At 39.5% G+C, this 25311-nt stretch overlaps 1 protein-coding gene, 2 long non-coding RNA genes and 1 other non-coding gene across 6 annotated transcripts; 2 read left to right on the forward strand and 2 right to left on the reverse strand.

The window, feature by feature from the left end:
- Window positions 1–362: 362 nt before the first annotated feature.
- On the forward strand, window positions 363–3205 carry LOC118484102. 2 transcript variants are annotated; one of them, XR_004872674.1, is made up of 5 exons: window positions 363–506; window positions 581–950; window positions 1040–1396; window positions 1910–1991; window positions 2433–3205. It is a non-coding gene; the product is annotated as an uncharacterized LOC118484102 (long non-coding RNA). The 2 variants fall into 2 exon arrangements; XR_004872673.1 differs by having other exon boundaries at window positions 366–950; window positions 2433–2634.
- Window positions 3206–5334: 2129 nt separating this feature from the next.
- Window positions 5335–8022, forward strand: LOC118484103. Of its 2 annotated transcripts, XR_004872676.1 has the most exons (5): window positions 5335–5912; window positions 5987–6353; window positions 6443–6799; window positions 7313–7394; window positions 7836–8022. It is a non-coding gene; the product is annotated as an uncharacterized LOC118484103 (long non-coding RNA). The 2 variants fall into 2 exon arrangements; XR_004872675.1 differs by having other exon boundaries at window positions 5341–6353; window positions 7836–8017.
- Window positions 8023–16855: 8833 nt separating this feature from the next.
- On the reverse strand, window positions 16856–24658 carry LOC110944097. Its single transcript, XM_022185812.1, has 2 exons — window positions 24140–24658; window positions 16856–16873 (listed from the first exon to the last, which is right to left on the reverse strand). The coding sequence occupies exons 1-2, from the start codon at window positions 24656–24658 to the stop codon at window positions 16856–16858; spliced, it is 537 nt and encodes a 178-aa protein (XP_022041504.1).
- LOC118484577 lies at window positions 18260–18366 on the reverse strand. Its single transcript, XR_004873685.1, has one exon. It is a non-coding gene; the product is annotated as a small nucleolar RNA R71 (small nucleolar RNA).
- Window positions 24659–25311: the final 653 nt, after the last annotated feature.

The following is a 25311-nucleotide window of genomic DNA, read 5'->3' on the forward strand; positions in this document are numbered from 1 at the left end:
AAGAAAACCAGTAAACAAATCCTTTTATTGCTCGATGATCGGTTCTCTGATGTATTTGACGGCTAGCAGGCTGGACTTTATGTGGGCAGTCTGTCTTTGTGCTCGATTTTAGACAAATCCCAAGGAATCTCACGAAACTGCTGTAAAGCGCATCTTCCGCTATCTCAAAGGAACTTCGAAACTAGGTCTTTGGTATCCTAAAGATAGTAATTTTGATCTTATTGCCTATTCTGACAGTGATCATGCAGGTTGTAAAGTAGATCGCAGATCTGTATCAGGAGGATGTCAATTCTTGGGAAATCGTTTGATCTCATGGCAAAGCAAGAAGCAGATAACGGTGTCCACTGCAACATGTAATGCCCCGTAATTTCACATTTCTATATATTTTTCGAAAATTTGTATTCGCTTCTATTTTTTTTTGTAGAATCACAGGCGAAATCGGATCGAAAAGCGGATTAGAAACGACCACCGAAACGACTCCCGTGTTATTTAACGAAACGACGAACGTACGCGTCAAATATTAAATAACGGCATCATTTTACACGTTTTGTACCTAAAACTACATTTTACTACATTTCAGGACACTCGGGTTCGAAAACGGACCTCGTAGACGCGACCGCGCTCCTCCAAAATGCTAGAAACGAGTAACGGGCCTTGGGCCCAACATACCAAACCCTACCTATTTAAAGCTAAACACACACACTCTACACACACTCACACCACCGCACACACACACACACGCAGCTCTCCCCTCTCTCTCGTTCCATTTTTGGTGACCGACTTCCGGCAAAGCTCCGGTGATCGACTTCCGGGGGGGGGGGGGTGAAGGCGCGTACCCCCTAAACAGAACCCCCTGATCACGAATCCGGCATCCGTTTTCTCATCGGAGCAACGGAGGTGCCCGTTCTCGTCTACGGCATCCTTGGTTCGAGTTCAAGCCTGTTTCTCCGGTAAGACTTTCCCTTTCTTCTGTTCATCTTGAGTCCTTTTGTCTCGGTTCGAACCACGTCAGTTTCCGGCCGGTCTCGTTATGTTTCAGGTGGTGCCGGTGACGGGACGATGATGAGAGCGATGGTTACGAGTCGGTGTAGATGATCGATGATGAAGACGGTGAGGACCGACGGCGCCGTCGTCGGAGCCACGGCCGACAGCAGCGGCAGTAGTGGTGGTTCCGATTCGGGTTCGGATCTAGACCAGTCGGCTCGGGTTACCGGTTTCCGGTGACAGTCGGGTTTGGTTTAGATGTTTCAGTTTGTTCCGGTTCAAGTTGGTTTAAGTCGAGTTTCAGTTCTGGTTTGGAGCTGTTCTTATTTCGGGTGCTCGGGTTTCAGCTCAACACGGTGTAACTCGGGTCGGTTTCAGGTCACGACAGGACTAGACGCCTGCCGCCGTTTCGGTATAACTCTTGTTGCCCGTTTATATTTGCTAAATTTCCTTGAGCTGTTACTAAATTTCATTTTAATAATCGCCTAAACCCGAATCTGAAATCTGGAAGTTTGATAACAGTTGTGTTTGTATATTTATTTTCTAATGAAACCGGTATTGCTTTCTTGTTAATTGTGCATATATTTTCACAAAGATCAAAGTTAGTATTTCGTTAGTGAAGTTTGAAATTATTATGATGAATATTTTAACTGGAGCCAAAACAGAATACCTCTGGTTTAGCATGTGATCAGAAGTTACCCTACATGTCTTTGGTTCCTTCATTTTTTTTAAATACCATTCCTTTTATGTTATAACATAAAGGTATTAAGAATTATACCCAAATGAATTAATAACTATGTCAAAATTCTTTTATAACATTAAAGGTTTATTGTAAAACATAAATAATCAAGTTATAAACAATAAGTATTAGGAGTAATATGTAACTTATAAATATTAATTAGACGTAAACGTATTTCATACTTAGGTTAAGTGCTCTCGTTCAATCTCTTGGAATTCTCCAATCTTTACTCGTGCGACACTTCGAGAATTCTCCAAATGCAACCACTGTGAGTACACTCGACCCATTTACATTTTAAACCACTTTTGGGTTGTAACATGTTACCATACAAAAATTACACTTACACACATTTAAACGTACTTTGCGAACTCAATCCGATATACATGCTACTTGTTATGCTTGATAATACATGCTTTATGCCATTACTATCTTATACCCTCGCTTAACAATTATAGCGCTATAGGAGTAGCACACCACCCGACGGGGGATTGTTAGGTCTTTATACTATACGGTCTCGTCACTTTTGTGGCGAGGGATGCTAAATACTAGTGGACACTTTGGGTTTAGACGTAATGATATGTATGCTAATTACCTTGCTTACAAATTGTCATGTGGATTCGAGTAAAATGCTTTTATACTTATGCTATACTATTCAAACCTTGTGTGCTCGCCTTTGCTTTTGCATTGACTTTATTTTAACATGTTACAGGTGGATGTTGACGATGCATGGAATCTAGTAGGATGCTTAGATACACACTTAAAAAGAATTGTATTCATATTGTGTTATTTTATTATTCAAGTTGTTATATTTTGTTTCAAAACTTGTAATTGATCCTTTAGAAATTGAATGAAATGATTATTTAAATACCTGTCACAATTATTAGCGTTATGATGTCTCGAGCAATCTTCACACTTCGTCTCATCCCGATGTTTCCGCCATTGGTTGGGGTGTGACAGATTGGTATCAGAGCCATAACTATAGGGAATTAGGAAAAGTAGGAATGCTTTAACCTAGTCTATAGTTTTAGAGCTTTATTCTTACGTTTTACTTGAAATACTTGCATGCCACCTTATTTACTCTTATTTATTCTCTTTTGATCTTTTAAGCATATATGTCACTTATGTGTTAACACTTGACATGTTATACTTGCTTTATTATGTGCTAATACATGTTTTATTGTCCCACTCATTATGTGCTATTCTTGATATACTTCATTGTGCATTTTTATTTGTTTGTTTATTCATTTAACATACTCTTTCCCTCATGCATTTTACTCGATTATTCTGAATCTGACAACACTCATATTACACAAACGGGACGAGTTTACCAAAATAGGGGTGAAACCCACAATTTGGTAAACGACTCTCATCTCGCTCGATTCTATTTTTGCATGAAATTTACCATTAAGTTAGGAGTGAAATCCATATCTTAATGGAAATTTCAAATTTTAAATTCTAGTGGACCCTCGTCAAAGTGTTGAAATTGAATTTTGACCCGACGAGTACCAACCACACTTAGGATGCGAAATCGCCAAGTTAGGGGTGAAACCCGCACCTTGTCGACTAGCCCCACTCCTTGATTTTCAAAAATCCCGCCAAGTCTCGAAATTTTCGATGGATTGGGAACATGTAATAACTGGAAGGGTGAATACCGTTAACCGAGATATCGGCGAGAGTATTCCACCTATTAGGCCAAAACATGTTTCTCAATTTCAAAAGATCTTTCGACCACTTTGGTTAGTCAATGTTCCGTTTGGAACAATCCAAGTTTTATTCGAGCTTACGCTTTATTATTTTCGATCTTTTGTCAATTTTGAACAATTTTTCGCGATTTCATTTTTTTTTGCGCAACATCATACTCTTACTTTTCACACGATTATACATTATTTGCATGAATGATTTCACGTAATTTTATTTACGCTTTTGTAACAACGAGCAGAGACATATCATCGAGATAGGAGTGATTTCCTTAACTTGACGATTAACTCCGCTTCTTTTTCTCATCTTGCAACGACCTCACCAATGGGTTAGGGGTGATTCCCTTACCTAGGTGATCGTTACCGATACTTTCTTTTAATAGACTATGTTATGTAAACACGATCATTTATACATCTAAATCATTTATCATTAGTCAAATCTCTAATTATTTCAAAATGCATTGTTTATATAAACGAATTTCCTACCCTACAATCTATCTTTATATAGCTCACACACATGAAGTTCTTAACATTTCCACGGACGCTTGTTCCTCAAATTTCAAAACTTCACGAATTGCTATTCATTAACTTAGTCGATCTAACAAATCCATTGCCCACGAAATTTCGTATTCAACATAACTATTGAAACAAGCTCATTACATATCATTAAACTAGAGATTTTATATTTTCAATAGGGAATCAAATCAACTTTTTTCGCACACACCTATAAAATATTACCAGTAATATTTAAGCATTGCTAAAACTCCTTTTCAAAACCAATGAAATATTTTCAACAATCACTAAGTTCGTGTACCAAATTCCTTTTTCTAAGGATCAACTTTTCACAAGAAGCTGTAAGTTTCAAAATTTTCTAACACAAAGTTGCTTAAAATGACGCAAACTTATTAATCTCTAAAACCTTTTTTTTCAAAACCTCACTCAATACGTCAATTAAATTCAAAACACGTGGACAAGGAAACTTCATAAGGACCGACAATTTTTCAAGTTATATAATCTCTTTTAAAACCGTAGTAGCATTTCCATTCTTTTTACAAAGCACGTTTCACGTAACCAATAGTTGTTTTATATTCCCTTACATTTACAAACTAGATTCTGCATTTCATGACAACTCAAACTATTTAACTTCACGTTTTACGCAACAACTACATATGCATACCATTTTACACGTTTTAGTCAAGATCTCACAACAATCTCACGCGTGTCACTCGCTCACTTTTTCTTTCATACTCAAAGCTTTCGATCTTTTACGCACATAAACTCGTGTATTTCGATTTATACTATAAATAAAATCATTATTTTCTACATCCATGCTTATACATTTTACGCCTTCACTTATGTTCACACTTACATATTTATGTTATACTCGTGGTTCAAAGTTCATACGTTTTACGTTTATACATACACTCTCAATTATACATTTACGTTGTACTTACATTCATACTAATAGTACATTCACAATCATGTTCAGACACTTTATGCTTCCATTTGCACTTACACAACTTTGATACACTTATATTCATACACATATATTTTACTCATACTTAACCTTCATGTTTTATACATGTATTCATATTCATATCTATGCTCATACATACGTACATATTCATACTTAAACTCATAATTCATACGTTCGTACCCATACGCGAGAATAATCCGAGTGATTTGCTTATGTGGGTCTCATACATACTTAAGCATGAACTTGCTTACATACTACATTCTTACACGTACACATTCTTAATTTTAAATTATGTATACCCTGACTCATACACGACTAGTACAAGCTATGCGGATTATGCGACGGTCAATATAATCGCGGGTGCACACGGGATTATAGTGATAAGCGTATGAGAAACCATAGAGTGTACTACTGTGTATGGTAAGACACGGGATGTAACATGACACCGAATACGAAACGGACGTAACGTGGTCAAAACATGGTGGATACGCCGTTGGTACTTCCTATATATAAGTGTTTCACTAGATTACAAAACTTTCGTAAAATGTGCCGTGAGAAATTCAGTGTTTTGTAGACCTTTTGGACCTAATACAAACTTTAAACAACTCACAAACGCATTTATCCGTTTATCCACGACGAGACTTCATTCTTAGCACGCTACTTTCGTCTATCTGTTACTTATGCGATTCTTATACTCATAATCGTTTACTTGATCAATCGTTCACCCTTATACCTCAATTATTCTCTTTTGTCTCAACTCCAAGGCCTCGATTTTAAACAATCCTCTTCTGTTCGCCAAAACCCTTTCAAGTCTTTCTTCTGAATAAATTTCGGGACGAAATTTCCTAAAGGAGGGGAGACTGTAATGCCCCGTAATTTCACATTTCTATATATTTTTCGAAAATTTGTATTCGCTTCTATTTTTTTTTGTAGAATCACAGGCGAAATCGGATCGAAAAGCGGATTAGAAACGACCACCGAAACGACTCCCGTGTTATTTAACGAAACGACGAACGTACGCGTCAAATATTAAATAACGGCATCATTTTACACGTTTTGTACCTAAAACTACATTTTACTACATTTCAGGACACTCGGGTTCGAAAACGGACCTCGTAGACGCGACCGCGCTCCTCCAAAATGCTAGAAACGAGTAACGGGCCTTGGGCCCAACATACCAAACCCTACCTATTTAAAGCTAAACACACACACTCTACACACACTCACACCACCGCACACACACACACACGCAGCTCTCCCCTCTCTCTCGTTCCATTTTTGGTGACCGACTTCCGGCAAAGCTCCGGTGATCGACTTCCGGGGGGGGGGTGAAGGCGCGTACCCCCTAAACAGAACCCCCTGATCACGAATCCGGCATCCGTTTTCTCATCGGAGCAACGGAGGTGCCCGTTCTCGTCTACGGCATCCTTGGTTCGAGTTCAAGCCTGTTTCTCCGGTAAGACTTTCCCTTTCTTCTGTTCATCTTGAGTCCTTTTGTCTCGGTTCGAACCACGTCAGTTTCCGGCCGGTCTCGTTATGTTTCAGGTGGTGCCGGTGACGGGACGATGATGAGAGCGATGGTTACGAGTCGGTGTAGATGATCGATGATGAAGACGGTGAGGACCGACGGCGCCGTCGTCGGAGCCACGGCCGACAGCAGCGGCAGTAGTGGTGGTTCCGATTCGGGTTCGGATCTAGACCAGTCGGCTCGGGTTACCGGTTTCCGGTGACAGTCGGGTTTGGTTTAGATGTTTCAGTTTGTTCCGGTTCAAGTTGGTTTAAGTCGAGTTTCAGTTCTGGTTTGGAGCTGTTCTTATTTCGGGTGCTCGGGTTTCAGCTCAACACGGTGTAACTCGGGTCGGTTTCAGGTCACGACAGGACTAGACGCCTGCCGCCGTTTCGGTATAACTCTTGTTGCCCGTTTATATTTGCTAAATTTCCTTGAGCTGTTACTAAATTTCATTTTAATAATCGCCTAAACCCGAATCTGAAATCTGGAAGTTTGATAACAGTTGTGTTTGTATATTTATTTTCTAATGAAACCGGTATTGCTTTCTTGTTAATTGTGCATATATTTTCACAAAGATCAAAGTTAGTATTTCGTTAGTGAAGTTTGAAATTATTATGATGAATATTTTAACTGGAGCCAAAACAGAATACCTCTGGTTTAGCATGTGATCAGAAGTTACCCTACATGTCTTTGGTTCCTTCATTTTTTTTAAATACCATTCCTTTTATGTTATAACATAAAGGTATTAAGAATTATACCCAAATGAATTAATAACTATGTCAAAATTCTTTTATAACATTAAAGGTTTATTGTAAAACATAAATAATCAAGTTATAAACAATAAGTATTAGGAGTAATATGTAACTTATAAATATTAATTAGACGTAAACGTATTTCATACTTAGGTTAAGTGCTCTCGTTCAATCTCTTGGAATTCTCCAATCTTTACTCGTGCGACACTTCGAGAATTCTCCAAATGCAACCACTGTGAGTACACTCGACCCATTTACATTTTAAACCACTTTTGGGTTGTAACATGTTACCATACAAAAATTACACTTACACACATTTAAACGTACTTTGCGAACTCAATCCGATATACATGCTACTTGTTATGCTTGATAATACATGCTTTATGCCATTACTATCTTATACCCTCGCTTAACAATTATAGCGCTATAGGAGTAGCACACCACCCGACGGGGGATTGTTAGGTCTTTATACTATACGGTCTCGTCACTTTTGTGGCGAGGGATGCTAAATACTAGTGGACACTTTGGGTTTAGACGTAATGATATGTATGCTAATTACCTTGCTTACAAATTGTCATGTGGATTCGAGTAAAATGCTTTTATACTTATGCTATACTATTCAAACCTTGTGTGCTCGCCTTTGCTTTTGCATTGACTTTATTTTAACATGTTACAGGTGGATGTTGACGATGCATGGAATCTAGTAGGATGCTTAGATACACACTTAAAAAGAATTGTATTCATATTGTGTTATTTTATTATTCAAGTTGTTATATTTTGTTTCAAAACTTGTAATTGATCCTTTAGAAATTGAATGAAATGATTATTTAAATACCTGTCACAATTATTAGCGTTATGATGTCTCGAGCAATCTTCACACTTCGTCTCATCCCGATGTTTCCGCCATTGGTTGGGAAATCGTTTGATCTCATGGCAAAGCAAGAAGCAGATAACGGTGTCCACTGCAACAGCACAGGCAGAATACACTGCGGCCTACAGCTGCTGTTCACAAGTTCTCTGGATACAAAATCAGTTGTTGGATTATGGAATCAACATCATGAAGACTCCTATATTCATCGACAATGAAGCATGTCTGGGAATTGTGAAGAATCCCATACACCACTCAAGAACAAAGCACATTGAAATTCGAATTCACGCAATTCGAGATGCCTACGAGAAGGGGTATATTCAAGTGGTGCCGGTGGATACAACCCAGCAGCAGGCCGACATTTTCACGAAAGCCTTTGATAAAACTCGATTCAACGAGCTGGTAACCTGGTTGGAAATGGTTAATTTCCTTGAATGGAAATGAATCTTGTGATCCAAATCGTCCGTAAATACTATATCCCTTAAAAAAAACCATTTGTTGAGAGTAAAACAAGTATCGAAAAATGTCGCCCACCAAAAAGATTTTCTGTTTAAAATTTTATTTTCGGGCAAATGGACTCACAAAAATAAAGATTTTAGGGGGGATATATTCAGAAAATCCAAAAACAGATGTTTTTGTCTGACTCCTGCCAGAGGAAGTGATAGAAAATTGCTAACACTTTGTCATTTCTTGCAAAAACATAAAACAAAAAGAAAGAAATCAGGGTACTAAGCAACGACGTGTCGGTAGATTCAGCAACACCGACGAGTAAACTGCTGTTAGGGAGCAATACATAACGTCTACACAAGAATTCTGGCTTTTCTCAAGCATTACGCATCTCAGTGGGTAACCGTTGCGGCATATGACTTAATGGTCTTGAATCTTGCGTTGACAGATTGCCAAAGTCTGAGATTTCGGGTCTTTATATTGGTATTTCATTCGGGGGATATCATACTTGTTCTTCTGCTGCATCCAGATACATGCTGACCTAGACGCTATGATATCCTTTTAATAATAAGTGCCTTAAAAAAGGCCAAACCCCTCCTAATAAGCGCCATCTTTGGCCAAAACCCTTCTCATAATAAGCGCCATTTTTGGCCAAAAACCCTGGATAGATTAGTTTGGTCACTCTGCTGTACGGCGGTACTGACCTGTTCACCGAACTATGTATCTTAGCCCTCGATAGTTCTTGGGATCTCTGTTGTACGAAAGTACAGACCTGATCTCTGCTCTATCGTTGAAGATAATGAAGCCAATATACTCACATGTTATGAGGAATCTTTATGCATACCTTGATCGCGGGGGTATGTCCTGATGTGGGACCCACGGGCGTAATATCTCTATTCTCAATAGCTGGTGTGAGGGCCATCGAAGACTTGTCAATATTACCAAAAACATGATAAAAATGCTCTCCGAAGGCACGTTGAAAGAAGGATGCATGGATTTAAGCGGACAAACATACTGGCAGTTTTTCTTGTGCCCTGGCTAGTAATAATAATAATAATAATAATTAAAGAAATTGACAAGTGTTGGCGATATGATCTTCTGCAGGTAAGTTAGGCGAGCGTCAAATATTTCAAGAAAATCTGCATCAAATGGAACCTCTCAGAGCTGAAAATTCGAAGTTCGGAGTCAAAATGGCCCAAATTCTATCAAGTTTGTGAATATTTCGAAATAAATAACATTTTAAACAACACTGGGCACGTTTTACAAGAAAGTTTGAAATCCACGAGCGAAATTAAAATTGTTTTGAAAACCTTCCAGTGGCGGCGAAATTAAGATACCAGCGAAACTGTTATTTCGCTGGTTATCTAGTTTCATCTATAAATATCCAACAAACCGTCATTTTTCAAATTTTTCAAAAATCGTCTCTTTCTCATTCTCGCTAATTGTTGCTGATTATCAAACCTTCTCTTAACAAAATTGTCACAAGATTCGTATTTGTTCAAAGATTTTCAGGATGGTGAAGAACATAGAATGGGATAAAACGTCTAAGCATAATCAAAGCATCAATCTGGATCAGGTGCCACGGGATTTTGAGGATGCAGCTAGATGGGTTCGATCAAGCAGAATCGGATACGCGGTCGAAACAGCTGTTAAAGTATACAAAACTCACATTCGAGAGTTCTGGGAAAACGCGAAGCCTGAAACTATCAATAACGCAAGAGGGATGTCTTCAACTGTGCGCAACAAACGAATAGAGGTGACTGAAGAAAGAATTCGCAAAGTTTTAAAGCTGCAAGACAACGCAAACGATCCAATTTCGCTAAAGAAAGATGATATCTTGGATGGATTACGGGGAATGGGGTATGTAGGAGACTTTCGGCACAAGAATGAGATTAAACGAGGTGAACTCACAAGGGACTGGAGGTTCATAGTTCACGTATTTGCTATGAGTTTAGTTCATCGCAAAGGTGGGTTCGACGGATTAAATTTGGAATGGTCAGCAGCTGTGTTAAATTTATGTGTGAATCAAAAGTTCAACATCTCTGGTTTAATCTTCAACAATATGCTGGAAAATGTCAGTGGGCCGACTTGGGCGATGTATCCAAGGTTCATCCAAATGTTAATCAATGATTAATACAAGAACCCCCCTAATGATGGAGATCTCTACACATTTCACGTTCCTACAAGTCGCCAGTTTACAGAAATCAAGACAAATAAATGGGTAATGCTGCACGACTGGATGTATCCAGCTGAAAGATTGCCACTGGTAAAAGAAGCATATAGAAAATACAAGGAGGCAGTTCGAGAAAAACAGCAAAGAGCTGCTCAAGCGCAAGCTGAGGCAGCTGCAAAGGAAGAGCGCTCGAAGGGAAAAAGGAAAGAAAAACAAGCTGCTGAAGATGAGCCACCTAAGAAGAAAAAGACATCTGAAAATCCTGAAAGACTCATGAGTGCAAGCATCAGGGCGGCCGAGACTGAAGAACATCGTCATCATATTCAAGATTTGAAGGAAATTTTTGTCCTGCAGGAAAAAGAAAAGAGGGAGAAGAGACTCAAGAGAAAAGAAATATCAGCCTCCGAAAGACCAGAGACTGTTATTGAAGAAGTTCAGTCATTGAACGATTTTGTAGATGCGTTGATTGTTGATCCTGATGAAGCCTCAGCAAGCAAAGGCTCTTCCAAAGTATCTCCTGTGAAGCCAACCAGGTTCTCAAAGCCACCGGTCCCTCCACAGAGGGTTCGTCCCTTTCAAGAGCTTTACGATAAACTGATCAAAGATACCGGTCCATCTGTTGCCAAGGAAATCTGCCTTCTCAAAAATCAAGTAAACGACACAAACTTTTTGAGAGAGAAGATTAAGGATCAGCGTAAGAAAAATAAAGAGATGAACGCCTACATGGCCAGGCAATCAAAGTTTATCAGATTCCAGCAGATGGGGTTAGAGAAAATGTATAGAATGATGAAAAATGTGTGCGAGCAGTTGAAAATAAATCCCATGTTCTCCTTTGATGAAATCTTCAACTTTGAAGCCTTCATACAGGAAGAAACTGCCAGAAAGGAGAAAGAAGCTGAGGGTAAGAAAAGACGCCTGGAATCGGTTGAAAAGGCAACTGAGGGAGATGAAAGTGATGAAGAGGAAGTTGACCGAGATGATATGCCAGCTAGATTCATCGAATGGGGTCTGGAAGAGGAAGTACTTTATGAGCAAGAAAATGGAAAAACTTTCTCTCCTCAGCATCCAGAATGGTTCAAGAAAGAAAGAGAAAGACTCCCTGATTTTTATCAGGTGATAACTGTCGAAAAGAGTGAAGCTACTGACAGAATCATTAGCTGGATGTATGACAACCTGAGAGGAATGTTTGTGGTTAAAAGACTTGGTGGCGTGATTCAGTACTTTCAGACCGGATTTGATCTCTTTACACTTCCCAGGTGGGATTTGCGTGAGCTTGGTCGTCTGGACATCCTAAATCCAGAAGAAAGAGGGATCGGCAGAGACTTTGAGCGCATAATCGCTAAAGAAAGCAACAAGGGTTTCCCAAATCATAGCCCGCAGCGTCCCAGACGTAGAGTGTCGAAAACAACCATTGATCCAATAACAGGGAAGGGAAAGGTGACGTGGGTGATCAATCCTGCCAAAGTGGTCACAAGAATCAAACTTCCTGAAGAAATTCCTGTTGCCCTCAACGACTTCAAGAAATGGTTCTATGATAGCAAAACAGGTGAAGCTGTGATCAGATCCAACGAAAATGTGGATATTCGTATCTTGGAACTATGGATGTTTTTATGTTTGGGCTCTCAGATCTAACAGTGTTGAATGCTAGCCGCATAAACGTGGGAGCTGGTAATGCAAATCTCGAGGAGGCTATGCTATTTCAGAGAGCAGTTGAAAGAGCCTGGAAGTTAAAGAGAGAAATGCTGGAAATGGTAGACAGAATTGAGAAACGAAAAGAAACTGAGGAAAAGAAGAAGGAGGCAAGGAAGAAAAAGAAGCATGAACGAAAGAAAGGACCTCTGCCTCAACAACTGAACCCACCACAACAACATCACCTCTGGCCTCATCCACATATGAGGCCACTATGGAGGATCAACCAATCAGTGAAGCTGTTACCACTCAAGAAACTCCGGCTGCACCAGTCGAAACTCAAGCACCACCCGAATCGACAACGAACGAAGATAATCCTACAGAGCCTGAAAAGCCAGCTACAGGGAATCCAGCAGAAACAACTGAAGAATGAGAAGACAAGTATGCAACGATCTAGGGGGGATATTGTTGGAACTTTTGAGATCGTTGATACTTGTGCTGGATTAGTTTTAATAGAGGTTTGTAGCTATTTTGATAGTATAAGGGCTTATTTTGTAATTCTATAGAATTAGGATTCCTGACCTAGTGTAGATAAGATTCCAGCAAATTTATAAATTTGCTGGCTAGTCAGGATCACTATATATAGCCCTTGTATTGTAACCAACTCAAGCTTTTGGCTCTTGAATGAATATTGGTGTTGTTTACATTCTATCATTGTTCTTGTGCTCAAATCTGATATCCAAGGTGCTCTATTGATTTATTTCATTGTTTGGATTCAATACAACACTTGTTGTATTCATTAATCCATTAGCTTCACCTTTATCTTTGATCATTCTTGACTTTTCATAGCTCAAACACTTAATCAATAGGTGTTTTGGGCTAAAACAACCAACCACTGTGATCCGGATTGATATTGGGATCTACACCATGTGCGATAAACGAGCCCGTATAACCTTTATATTAATAAAGGTCAAAATAAAACAATAATTATTGTCGCTCGCGGGCCGCGAGCAAGATCACAAGTTCCGTCACGGGGCGCAACAACCTGTTACTTGCCGGACACCCTGATGGCCACGTGTCCCAACACACGTCAAACCTACTCGATGACTCAGCAACCATAAAACATTATCTACATTTCGCGAGGGAGAGACAGAAGTTCGTCGCGGGGCGTGACCCGCCCCTGACCAGACTATAAATTGAGCTTCGATCTGCATTTCAAATCGTTCAAAATTCTAAATTCTCTCTCAATTTCTATAGGCAGAATTATTAACCAAAATACCCCTAAAGCCCGAAGCTCTGCCTCGTTGTAAGTATTATAACCCCCAGTTACGTATTAGTTACCCTACCTGATTGATCTAGGGCTCCGTAACGCATGTCAAGGCTCTGCCTGACTCAGCTCGTTGGAGTTCTGTCTCGGTAGTATGACTAATGTAATTTGGGTTATCTTACTAACACATGTGCATTGTTTAAATTTAATAAATAAAATCCAGGAGAAGCAACAGGAAGCTATAATATTACCAGGAAGCCTGTAGAAATACCTAAGTCTACAAATGTGAGTACATTAACTTTTTCTCACTGTTTGTGAGTACATCTTATTTTTATATAAACTGTTTTTACAAAACCTCAATTATTTTAAAGTATATTTAACAGTGATTGAGTTCATGTATTCTACAATTACTGTCGGTATGTTGGGGTTTTGTATACATTACTTGTTACTACACTGTGAGTAGTAGCATGACCACAAGTCAGGATTGACAGTACCGTGGGTGGTAATTGGGTAGATATAAACATTGTAGTCGCTCTCAATACTGTGAAATTATAAAACTGTTTTGATCAAACTGGGATGCACTCACCAGTATTTCTTGCTGATAAAACTTTTTAAAACGCGTTTCAGGTAACTTAGTGTAAAGCTAATAGAAGCTAGCTAAAGAGCACTGAAGGCTTAGAAAAGTGGCTATAAAAGTTACCTAAATAAAAAGGAGATTATATTTTCAATAATTAGGGTTATCCCTATAAATGTATTATCAGAAAAACTTCTGTTTTATCCCATGTATTTATTATGAAATCTTGGTGTTTTAAAACTCTGAAACTATTTCCTAACTACGGTCCTGATAAAAATTTCCGCTGCCAAATTAATAAACACCGATACCATCTGACTAGCTCGCGGCTCCCGCTCCCAGGATGGGGTCAATGGCTATGACACACTTAGGGTTTTGTCTATGTTTTCTGTTAGACATGATTTAATGTCCGTTGTATAATGTTCCAGGGCGTACCGAATGTGACAACCCGCAACTTTAGTTTACTACTTTAACATGGTCAGGTTAAAGTAGTAAACTAAAGTTGCGGGTTGTCACATTCGGGTTGTCAAATTAACCACCAGAACCGATAACCAAACCATAACCAACATAACCGAACCATTAATAACCGATAACCAATATAACCAATGGTTATGGTTATGAAACTTTGTATAACCGCTTAATCGGTTATGGTTATGGTTATGGTTATGAAGCTTTGGTTAACCGATATAACCGAAACCGAACCGAACTTGTGATGTTAACTTTATATAATGGATTTGTGTTTTACAAAACCATATAGAGGATTTTTACTAAGATAAAAGTATGTTAGTAACAAAATGATCTTGATGTAGATGCCATTTATTTTGATAAAGAACTAAGGTGTTATGGCCATAATTGTTTTTGTGTGAGAATTACCTTATTAAAAAGAACCCTAAATCGGTAGTTTAACCAAAAAGTTTAGTCTCCGTTATCTTATAAAATAGGCTCAAGCTAAGTTCAAATCGTGCACAACCCTATTAATTTCAAACCTTGCTTGGTTACTTAACCGAAATTAACCAAAACCGAACCATAACCGACTTCATAATCGATTAACCGTAACCGAAGTTTGGTTATGGTTATGGTTACCAAAACTCCATAACCGAACTAGCGGTTATGGTTATGGTTAATAGTAAAAACCAAACCAAACCGACCCATGCACACCCCTACTAACCATAGTTAATTTAATCATACACTCATATCACTGCATTTAACTAGGGTTACTTAAATGAGTCTATGTTGGTAATTCGGGAAATTACCGGAACACATACATGATAACTTATATGATGCATGACAAATACGTGAATTATAAGCTTTATTTGTAAATTGCAAGTTGTTATGTGGTTTATGTGAAAATTGCATAGTTAGGGGTGTATTATGGATTTTAAGGAAGTATAATAAAACAAAAAACCCTAAGCCTTCTCACAATCTCACAGTACGACAGTTTCTTTTAAACATCCTCTAATCATTCCTACACCAATCATACACACAATCATTCACTCTACTCTCTGATCTTTCAATCCTTCGAAGAACAAACCGTAGAATCAACCCAAGGTAATGTTTGTGTATACGTTGTTGTTTCTGTTCCTTCGATTTATTGATGTGCACAAAATGCAACATATAAATTACATCAATTGTGGCATAAAACTAACCCTTTTTTAGTACTAATGTTGGAAAAAGTGTGCTTTTGTCTTCCTTTTGTATTTTCAGGATTAAATGAGCTCAAATGAACAAAAGAAGCAAAAAGGCAGCTAAATCTAACATAAATACAAGAAAAGGAACAAACGTGGCATGCCCGACCTCCCGACAGCATCTTCCCAAGCAAAACAAGAAGACAGATGCCAAAACACGCCCCGTGCTCACTGAGCACGGGGGCGTGCCCAAGTGTCAGCAGAAAAGACAAAGTGGTAGAAGCTTCTATTACCCACCACGGGGCCGTGCTAAGCGGACACGAGGCCGTGGTCAACTATAAGATTCGCAAAATCCAGGCAAATCTCAATAGTACAGATATGCTTCTGCACACGGGGTTGTGCTCAGCGGACACGGGGGCGTGGTTAACTAATGCAGACAGCATTTAATGAAATTGCAATTAATGAAGACAGAGACGGATGGGCATGGGGCCATGCCCGAGCTTCTATTCAGCCTATAAATAGGAATGCTTGGAGCTCTTGTAACTCATCCCTTGGCACACCACCTCTCTCACACTTCACCCACCACCCACCACCATCACAACACCATCATCCACCACCAACATCCATTGTCCATCATAGAGTGTGTGAGTCGTCTCGAGATCCAAGATTGATCGTAAGAGTTCTTGACAATCAAAGGCCATGTTTGCCTAAGTCTCTTACATCACTTGGTGAAGACAAGTGTTTAGTGTAATAGTTTTTATTTTTAATCTTTTGCACTTTTTAATTGGTTTTCTATTAATGACTTTAATTACGAGTTTCTTATGTTGAAGGTGATTCTTCCTTATCGTTTCTCCATGGTGTCTTGGCATTATTTTATTGTCTATATAAAATAAAAGATTTTCATCATTCATATCTCCACGGTCTATATGGAGGTATGTTGGCTACCTGGTCGGGGGCTAAGGGAACGGTTTGGTAAGAGTCTTACCATTGTTCAGTGTATAGATCCTGCAAAGGACCTGGGTCAAATTTAGTAGGACCTCCTTCAATACCCAACGATATTGGATGGCGGGGGTCCAAATCTTTGATCTCCTCATAAGTTAAACTACTATTAAAACTTTAACCCGAAAGAGGGGCCTGCCACATTATGCATTAATAACTTAATTAATTATCTTTCAATAATCCGACCCTTTAGGATTGTATCCTTGCTAACTCAAACTACTGGGTTGAGGGTAACGTCGCCTTCAAAAGAGGGGCCTACTACAATAACTAAGATAATCTCTTAAACAAGTGCAAAAGTGCAAAAATAATCAAAGGTTATACTACACACGAGTCGGATCCAAGTGATTCATCTTGTCTATCTGTTTTTATTTTTATTTTATTTTCTGCATTTTAGTTAGTTTTATTTTTCTAGTTTAAAAACCTTTTTTCTAACATTTTGATTTGATTAGACGTTGAGGATAAACCAGTACTAAAAGCTCTTGTGTCCTTGGACGACCTCGGTATCTTACCAACACTATACTATGTCCACGATGAGTGCACTTGCCCATATGTGTGTTTAGTGTTAGTAAATATCGTGTTTTATAAATTTAAAACTTGGTTAAAAAGTATAAAAAGGGCTTAAAATATACACCTAAAATATATAACACTTCACACGCATCAAGTTTTTGGCGCCGTTGCCGAGTACACAAGGATTTTAAGAAAGTTAGGAATCAGCGGCCTAATCATGTTTTTTATTTTTTTTAGGATTTTCAGCTTCTGTAGAACTCAGCACGAGCCGTGCCTGGTCGGACACGGGCCGTGCCCAGCAGTGTCACTGGCAGTTTTTATTTTCCGAGTTACAGAGAGCTGAGCACGGGGCCGTGTCGGTGCAACACGGGGCCGTGTCCAACTTTCCAGTAACAGGGATCCAGAAAACAATCGTTGTACCTCCGACCACGGGCCGTGTTCACTGAGCACGGGGCCGTGGTGAACTTCCTGACCAACATTCTTTTCTGTTTTTTGCAGGACTTGGAACCAGACACCACATCTGAACTTTCTACGTGGTGTATGAGCTCCAGTTCTAGTAGAGACATAAAAGAACCTCTAGAAGAACCCGAACGCTTTCTCATAAAAAGACTTAAAACTAAAAACCAAGAGAAGGTTTCGGGGGACCCACTTCCAATGGCGGACCAACGGACCCTCATGGATTACCTACGACCCACCGTGGGTAATCTCGGCGCCGCTATCAATGCACCAAATGTCGAAGCTAACAACTTCGAACTTCGGCCACATTTGATACAAATGCTTCAGAACTCCGCAACCTTCCTATCCCCATCTACATATTACTAATTTCTTAGAAATATGCGATACCTTTCGGATCAATGGAGCATCAAATGACGCCATCCGCCTTCGAATGTTTCCATTTTCACTAAAGACCGAGCAAAAGCTTGGCTCAACGCGCTCCCAGTTGGTTCGGTAAACACCTGGGATGAACTAGCCCAAAAGTTTCTATATAAGTATTTCCCTCCCGCTAAAACGGCTAAATTAATGACTGAAATTAATACATATTCAAAAGAGGATGGGGAATCGTTATATGAAACTTGGGAAAGGTTCAAGGAGTTATTGCGAAAGTGTCCTCATCACGGTCTTGCGGTATGGCAACAAGTATCCACCTTCTACAATGGGTTGTTGCCACACACAAGACAAACACTTGACTCTACCTCTGGGGGACTTTTAGGTAATCGCCGCCCACATGAAATATACAATCAAATTGAGGAAATTGCTCAAACCAATTTTCAGTGGCACACTCCCGAGGCAATAAATCTATTGCCCCGGGCGCCTATAAGGTTGATGAAAGCACTTCTTTACAAGCCCAAATCGAGGCCCTTTCTTCAAAAATCAAAAAGTTAGAAATGACAAAAACAGTCTCGGTTATGGCTTGTGAAGGGTGTGGTGGGCAACATGAAAGTTAGAGTTGTATGAAAGAAACAGATGATCAACCAGAGTCGGTAAACTACATTGATAATAGACCTAGGCCGTCGGGTCCTCCAACGGGTACCTACAACCAAGGATGGCGTAACTACCCTAACCTTGGTTGGAGAGAACCCGGTAGTGGTAGAAACCAACAAAACCTAAACCAACGAACAAACTTTCAACAACCAAGAAATGAGTCACAAAATTTCCCTCAACAACAAGGTGGACGAGAAAGGCTTGAAGATACTATATCTCGCCTCATCTCCGACACTGAAAAGAAAAACTCGGATCAATTTCAACAATTGGAATCGAATTTTAGAAATCAACAAGCTAGTATACAAAACATTGAAAAACAAATAAACCAATTAGCTCAAAATTTCTCCGAGAGACCACAAGGCGTGTTACCAAGTAATACCGAAACAAACCCAAAAGCACAAGTCCATCTCATAACATTAAGAAACCGTACCGTGGGTTCCGAAGAAGCTCCACCACCACCAACTGAGGGAAGCACAACACCGCCCCAAAAAGAGAAGGCTTCTCCTCTAATTCAAGAGCCTACTAAGGCTCCTCCAGTTCCATACCCCGGTAGGTTAATTCGTCAAAAGACCAATGAGCAATTCGCAAAATTCGAAAATCTACTAAAACAATTGCATGTTAATATTCCTTTTATCGATGTCCTAACTCAAATGCCTAAATACTCAAAATTCATGAGGGACTTCCTCACTCATAAAAGGAAAATTGAATCATTGCAATTAGTTAAATTAGGCGAAGAATGCTCCGCCCTCGTACTCAACAAACTCCCACAAAAGAAGATTGATCCTGGAAGCTTCACAATTCCTTGCTCGATCGGGGAATCCCCCGTTCGTAATGCACTAGCCGACCTTGGGCCTAGCATTAACCTCATGCTTGCATCAATGTTCAAATGACTCGGCCTAGGAAAAACAAGGCCTACCAAGATGAGTATACAGCTTGCCGACAGATCCGTTAAATACCCGCAAGGTGTCGCTGAAAATCTATTGGTCAAAGTCGACAATTTCGTCTACCCGGCCAACTTTGTCATACTAGATATGGAAGAGGACACCAAAGTCCCCCTCATACTAGGGAGGCCATTTCTAGCCACCGCGCAAACAGTGGTAGACATGAATGACGGAACACTTACTTTGAAGTTTGGGGATAAGGAAGTGAAGTTTGGGGTTAGGAAGAGAGTAGAGGACGATGACCCGGTCAACTACATGAAGGTCATTGATTCAAGTTTGGATGATGCTCTCCGACGGTGCCACATGGGATGCAAAACATCCCGCTTGGAAAATATATGACCTCACTTTGGGTCTAGCCAAGGACCCTTATAAACGTGGCGCACCACAAAGGCATTCCGCGGAACTATACTTAGTTTAGCTTAGATTAATTTTTAGTTTAATTTTAATTTGCAGGAATAAAACACACTCGGGATGGTAAAGGATAACAAGGGAAACGAGAAACATCACCCCATGCACGAAAACAGGGCCATCCGACAAAAATTTCTTCATTACAGCAAGTTCAGCACGGGCCGTGTCCGCCCAACACAGCCCCGTGCTGCACAGTCTGCAGAAAACACCCAGTTCAGGTAACTAGACACGGGTCGTGTTCACTGAACACGCCCCCGTGTCCAGACTTCTGTTTCTCTTTACTAAATTTTGTCACTGGCACCTAAACACAGGGCCGTGTCCAGAGTGCCAGTAACATAAAATTTTGCTTTTAACACCCCTTTACACATTCAATCAACCTAAAAACTTATTTTTGGGACATATTGAGGATAATGTGTAATTTAAGTGTGTGGGGGGGGGGGAATGCTAAAACTTTGAATCTTGCAAGTCCTAATCAACAAGCCTTACACAAAACTCTATTGGAACCGCTAATCACCCCAAATTTTTTTCAAAAATTTTCATTTTTTTACTTGTCTAAGTTTAAGTTGGGAATTTCAAGTTCTAAAAAAGGTTATATTTTTACAAGTTTACAACCAATAGCGTCGTGATAAAAAGAACCAACATAAGAAAATTATGAAACGACATGACAAGCTTAGTTAAAATTTGATTATATATACTTGATCACATAAAAACCCATTCCCACAAAAGTGAGTTTTGAGCCTTTATTGAGCAAACAAATACATATCTTTACACTAAATGCTCATTTTTCGTTTCTTGTGTGAATAGCCGCTTGGTTTGTACGACTCTAGAACTTTCCACAACAATGCATTCCCGGTCCTTACCAACTTAAACCCGAGTAAGTAAATGATGGAGGCACTAGGACTAACCCTTTTTCCTTTCTACACCATTATTTTTCAATTTTTTTACCACCTACCCAAAATCCCCCTAGATTAACCCCTTATACCTTTTCATTTCTTAACCCAAAACAATCACCTTTTTTACCCACCTAAACCTTTTTATTTTAACCTTTTTTTTAGTAACAAAGCTCGGTTTTTCTTATGACCTAAATATATATATATATATATATATATATATATATATATATATATATATATATATATATATATATATATATATATATATGTGTGTGTGTGTGTGTGTGTGTGTGTGTGTATATATATATATATATTTGATGAAACCAAATAAACAAACAAGTTCATCAAAAATAACTTTGTTTGAAAGAAATGGTTCATCAAAATAAAAATAAAATTGTGAAAAATAAAAAGTTTTTAAAAAACCGACGCTTTTTACGCTTTTCGCCCTTTTTTCTAACCACTAACCCAACCACTCACCTTTAGCCCAAGCCTAACCCTTCACCCAAAAAGTCCTCTTGATATTTATAAAGGTATATAGTTAAAAAGGAGGAGGATTGATTTCTTGGCAAGCTTATGGTAGGAGTAAGTTCCATGCCGCTTTCGAGAGAATCACTAAAAAAATAAATACACATTCGGCCGAGTGTTGAGTGATCCCCCGTGAGGTATGTGAACTTGTATATAAATGGAGTTTTAAAAAGGCATGTTATGCCCTAATAAGTAATTTATATTGTGAAACGTTTTTAATAAATCATGACGAATAGGATTGTAAATAAATAAAAATAAAACTTAATAAAGAATCTTGGAAATCCCGACACTCTATGACAAGTCCAAAAAAAAAAAACCTTCTCTTCTACCCATTCCATTTGGGAGTGAAAAAGCCACATTATAAAGAGTTTTGCTTAAGGACAAGCAAAGATTCAAGTGTGGGGGTATTTGATGTGCACAAAATGCAACATATAAATTACATCAATTGTGGCATAAAAATAACCCTTTTTTAGTACTAATGTTGGTAAAGTGTGCTTTTGTCTTCCTTTTGTATTTTCAGGATTAAATGAGCTCAAATGAAAAAAAGAAGCCAAAAGGCAGCTAAATATAACATAAATACAAGAAAAGGAACAAACGTGGCATGCCCGACCTCCCGACAGCATCTTCCCAAGCAAGACAAGAAGACAGAAGCCTGAGCACGGGGGCGTGCCCAAGTGTCAGCAGAAAAGACAAAGTGGTAGAAGCTTCTATTGCTCACCATGGGGCTGTGCTCAGCGGACACGGGGCCATGGTCAACTATAAGATTCGCAAAATCCAGGCAAATCTCAATAGTACAGATATGCTTCTGCACACGGGGTTGTGCTCAGCGGACACGGGGGCGTGGTCAACTAATGCAGACAACATTTAATTAAATTGCAATTAATGAAGACAGAGACGGATGGGCACGGGGCCGTGCCCGAGCTTCTGTTCAGCCTATAAATAGGAGTGCTTGGAGCTCTTGCAACTCATCCCTTGGCACACCACCTCTCTCACACTTCACCCACCACCCACCACCATCACAACACCATCATCCACCACCATCATCCATTGTCCATCATAGAGTGTGTGAGTCGTCTCGGGATCCAAGATTGATCGTAAGAGTTCTTAACAATCAAAGGCCATGTTTGCCTAAGTCTCTTACATCACTTGGTGAAGACAAGTGTTTAGTGTAATACTTTTTATTTTTAATCTTTTGCACTTTTTAATTGGTTTTGTATTAATGACTTTAATTACTAGTTTCTTATATTGAAGGTGATTCTTTCCTTATCGTTTGTCCATGGTGTCTTGGCATTATTTTACTGTCTATATAAAATAAAAGATTTTCACCATTCATATCTCCACGGTCTATATGGAGGTATGTTGGCTACCTGTACGGGGGTTAAGGGAACGGTTTGGTAAGAGTCTTGCCATTGTTCAGTGTATAGATCCTGCAAAGGACCTGGGTCAGATTTAGAAGGACCTCCTTCAATACCCAACGGTATTGGATGGCGGGGGTCCAAACTCTTTGATCCCCTCATAAGTTAAACTACTATTAAAACTTTAACCCAGCTACTTAGGACTGTATCCTTGCTGACTAAGACTACTTAGCCGAGGGTAACGTCGCCTTCAAAAGAGGGGCCTACCACATTATGCATTAATAACTTAATTAATTATCTTTCAATAATCCGACCCTTTAGGATTGTATCCTTGCTGACTCAAACTACTGGGTTGAGGGTAACGTCGCCTTCAAAAGAGGGACCTACTACAATAACTAAGATAATCTCTTAAATAAGTGCAAAAGTGCAAAAATAATCAAAGGTTATACTACACACGAGTCGGATCCAAGTGATTTATCTTGTCTATCTGTTTTTATTTTTATTTTATTTTCAGCATTTTAGTTAGTTTTATTTTTCTGGTTTAAAAACCTTTTTTCTAACATTTTGATTTGATTAGACATTGAGGATGAATCGGTACTAAAAGCTCTTGTGTCCTTGGACGACCTCGGTATCTTACCAATACTATACTACGTCCACGATGCGTGCACTTGCCCATATGTGTGTTTAGTGTTAGTAAATATCGTGTTTTATAAATTTAAAACTTGGCTAAAAAGGGCTTAAAATATACACCTAAAATATATAACACTTCACACGCATCAAGTTTTTGGCGCCGTTGCTGGGGACACAAGGATTTTAAGAAAGTTAGGAATCAGCGGCCTAATCATTTTTTTATTTTTTTTAGGATTTTCTTAGTTTTTCAGCTTCTGCAAAGCTCAGCACGGGCCGTGCCTGGTCGGACACAGGCCGTGCCCAGCAGTGTCACTGGCAGATTTATTTTCCGAGTTACAGAGAGCTGAGCACGGGGCCGTGTCGGTGCAACACGGGGCCGTGTCCAACTTTCCAGTAACAGGGATCCGGAAAACAATCGCTGTACCTCCGACCACAGGCCGTGTTCATTGAGCATGGGGCCGTGGTGAACTTCCTGACCAACATTCTTTTCTGTTTTTTGCTGGACTTGGAACCAGACACCACATCTGAATTTTCTACGTAGTGTATGAGCTCCAGTTCTAGTAGAGACATAAAAGAACCTCTAGCATGATGAGGAATCACTACCGGTGAAGGATTGTTAGTGATAATAGGCCAGAAGTGAGCTTCGATTCCCCGTACTACTTCACGATGATGTCTTTGAGGAGCACCCAATGGTGCTCTTGGTTGACCCATTTGCCCTTGCATAGGCCCTTGAGGTGCAAACGGTGGTTGATATTGATATTGATGCATTGGCGGTTGTTGTTGAATCGGTCTTTGAAATTGTGGTTGTGTAATTTGAGGGCGCACTTGATGTAGCGGTGTAGGGCGTTGCAATTGTGGCCCTTGAGGTCTAATGTGTTGCACCCCAACCGGTAATCTACCCATGTCTTGAAACTGTTGAATCGGTTGACTTTGTTGACCCGCTCCTCCTTGAGGTCCCAAATATCCTCCATCACCCCCATAAGAAAAGCCTTCCTCTTCATACCCTCTAAAATCCTCTTCATAACCGTCATCATATCCATCCCCTTGAATACCCGAAGATTGCCCAAAGGGAAGAGTTGAGTATTGAAAACCCGATTGGTTTAGTGATCTAAAGGATAAAGTAGCATGAACAATAGTTGAGTTTGGTGCTATTGTAAAGTTAGAGGATGATTGACCCATAGTTGGGGGGAAGAAATGTGAAAATGGTGGAATTGTGGTAGAAGGGTTAAAGCTATTCGTGGATTCAACTTGAGTAGTGATCGGTTGCGTGGTATTGGTTGGTGTAACTTCAAATGGTGGAGTAGGTTCCGTAGTGGTATTAGGTATGGTGGTATTTGGTGATGGTTGTGTGGCAGTAGGTATGAAAGATGAGGTCGTTTGACCCGTTGTGGGTGGTACTTGAGATTCTTGCATGATGTTTCTTGGTGTAATGGGTGAAGTGGGTGAACCAATGATTCTGTTTTCTCTTAGTAAAACTCTGTTTTGCCTCAGCGTTCTTTCAATTTCCGGATCAAACGATAGTGGTGACGACTTGTGAGAGCCTCTAGTATGCATACACCTGTGGTACCACACTAAACACAACCAGCGTAAACCCGAAAATAACAAACAAAACTACTAAATTAACACACGTTGCGCACTACTCCCCGGCAACGGCGCCAAAATTTGACGTGCAGTCGTGGTACACGCAAATTTAATCCAAATAACAACTAACAGATAGTGGTAAATGGGTATCGAACTCAGGGAGTATGTGGTGAATGTGTTGATTTTATAGCTTTGCAATTTAACTACAATTAACCTAAAATGCAGAAATTAAAGATCAATGATTTGGATTG

This window comes from Helianthus annuus, chromosome 11, assembly GCF_002127325.2.
Source record: "Helianthus annuus cultivar XRQ/B chromosome 11, HanXRQr2.0-SUNRISE, whole genome shotgun sequence".
In the NCBI taxonomy this organism is placed as follows: domain Eukaryota; kingdom Viridiplantae; phylum Streptophyta; class Magnoliopsida; order Asterales; family Asteraceae; genus Helianthus; species Helianthus annuus.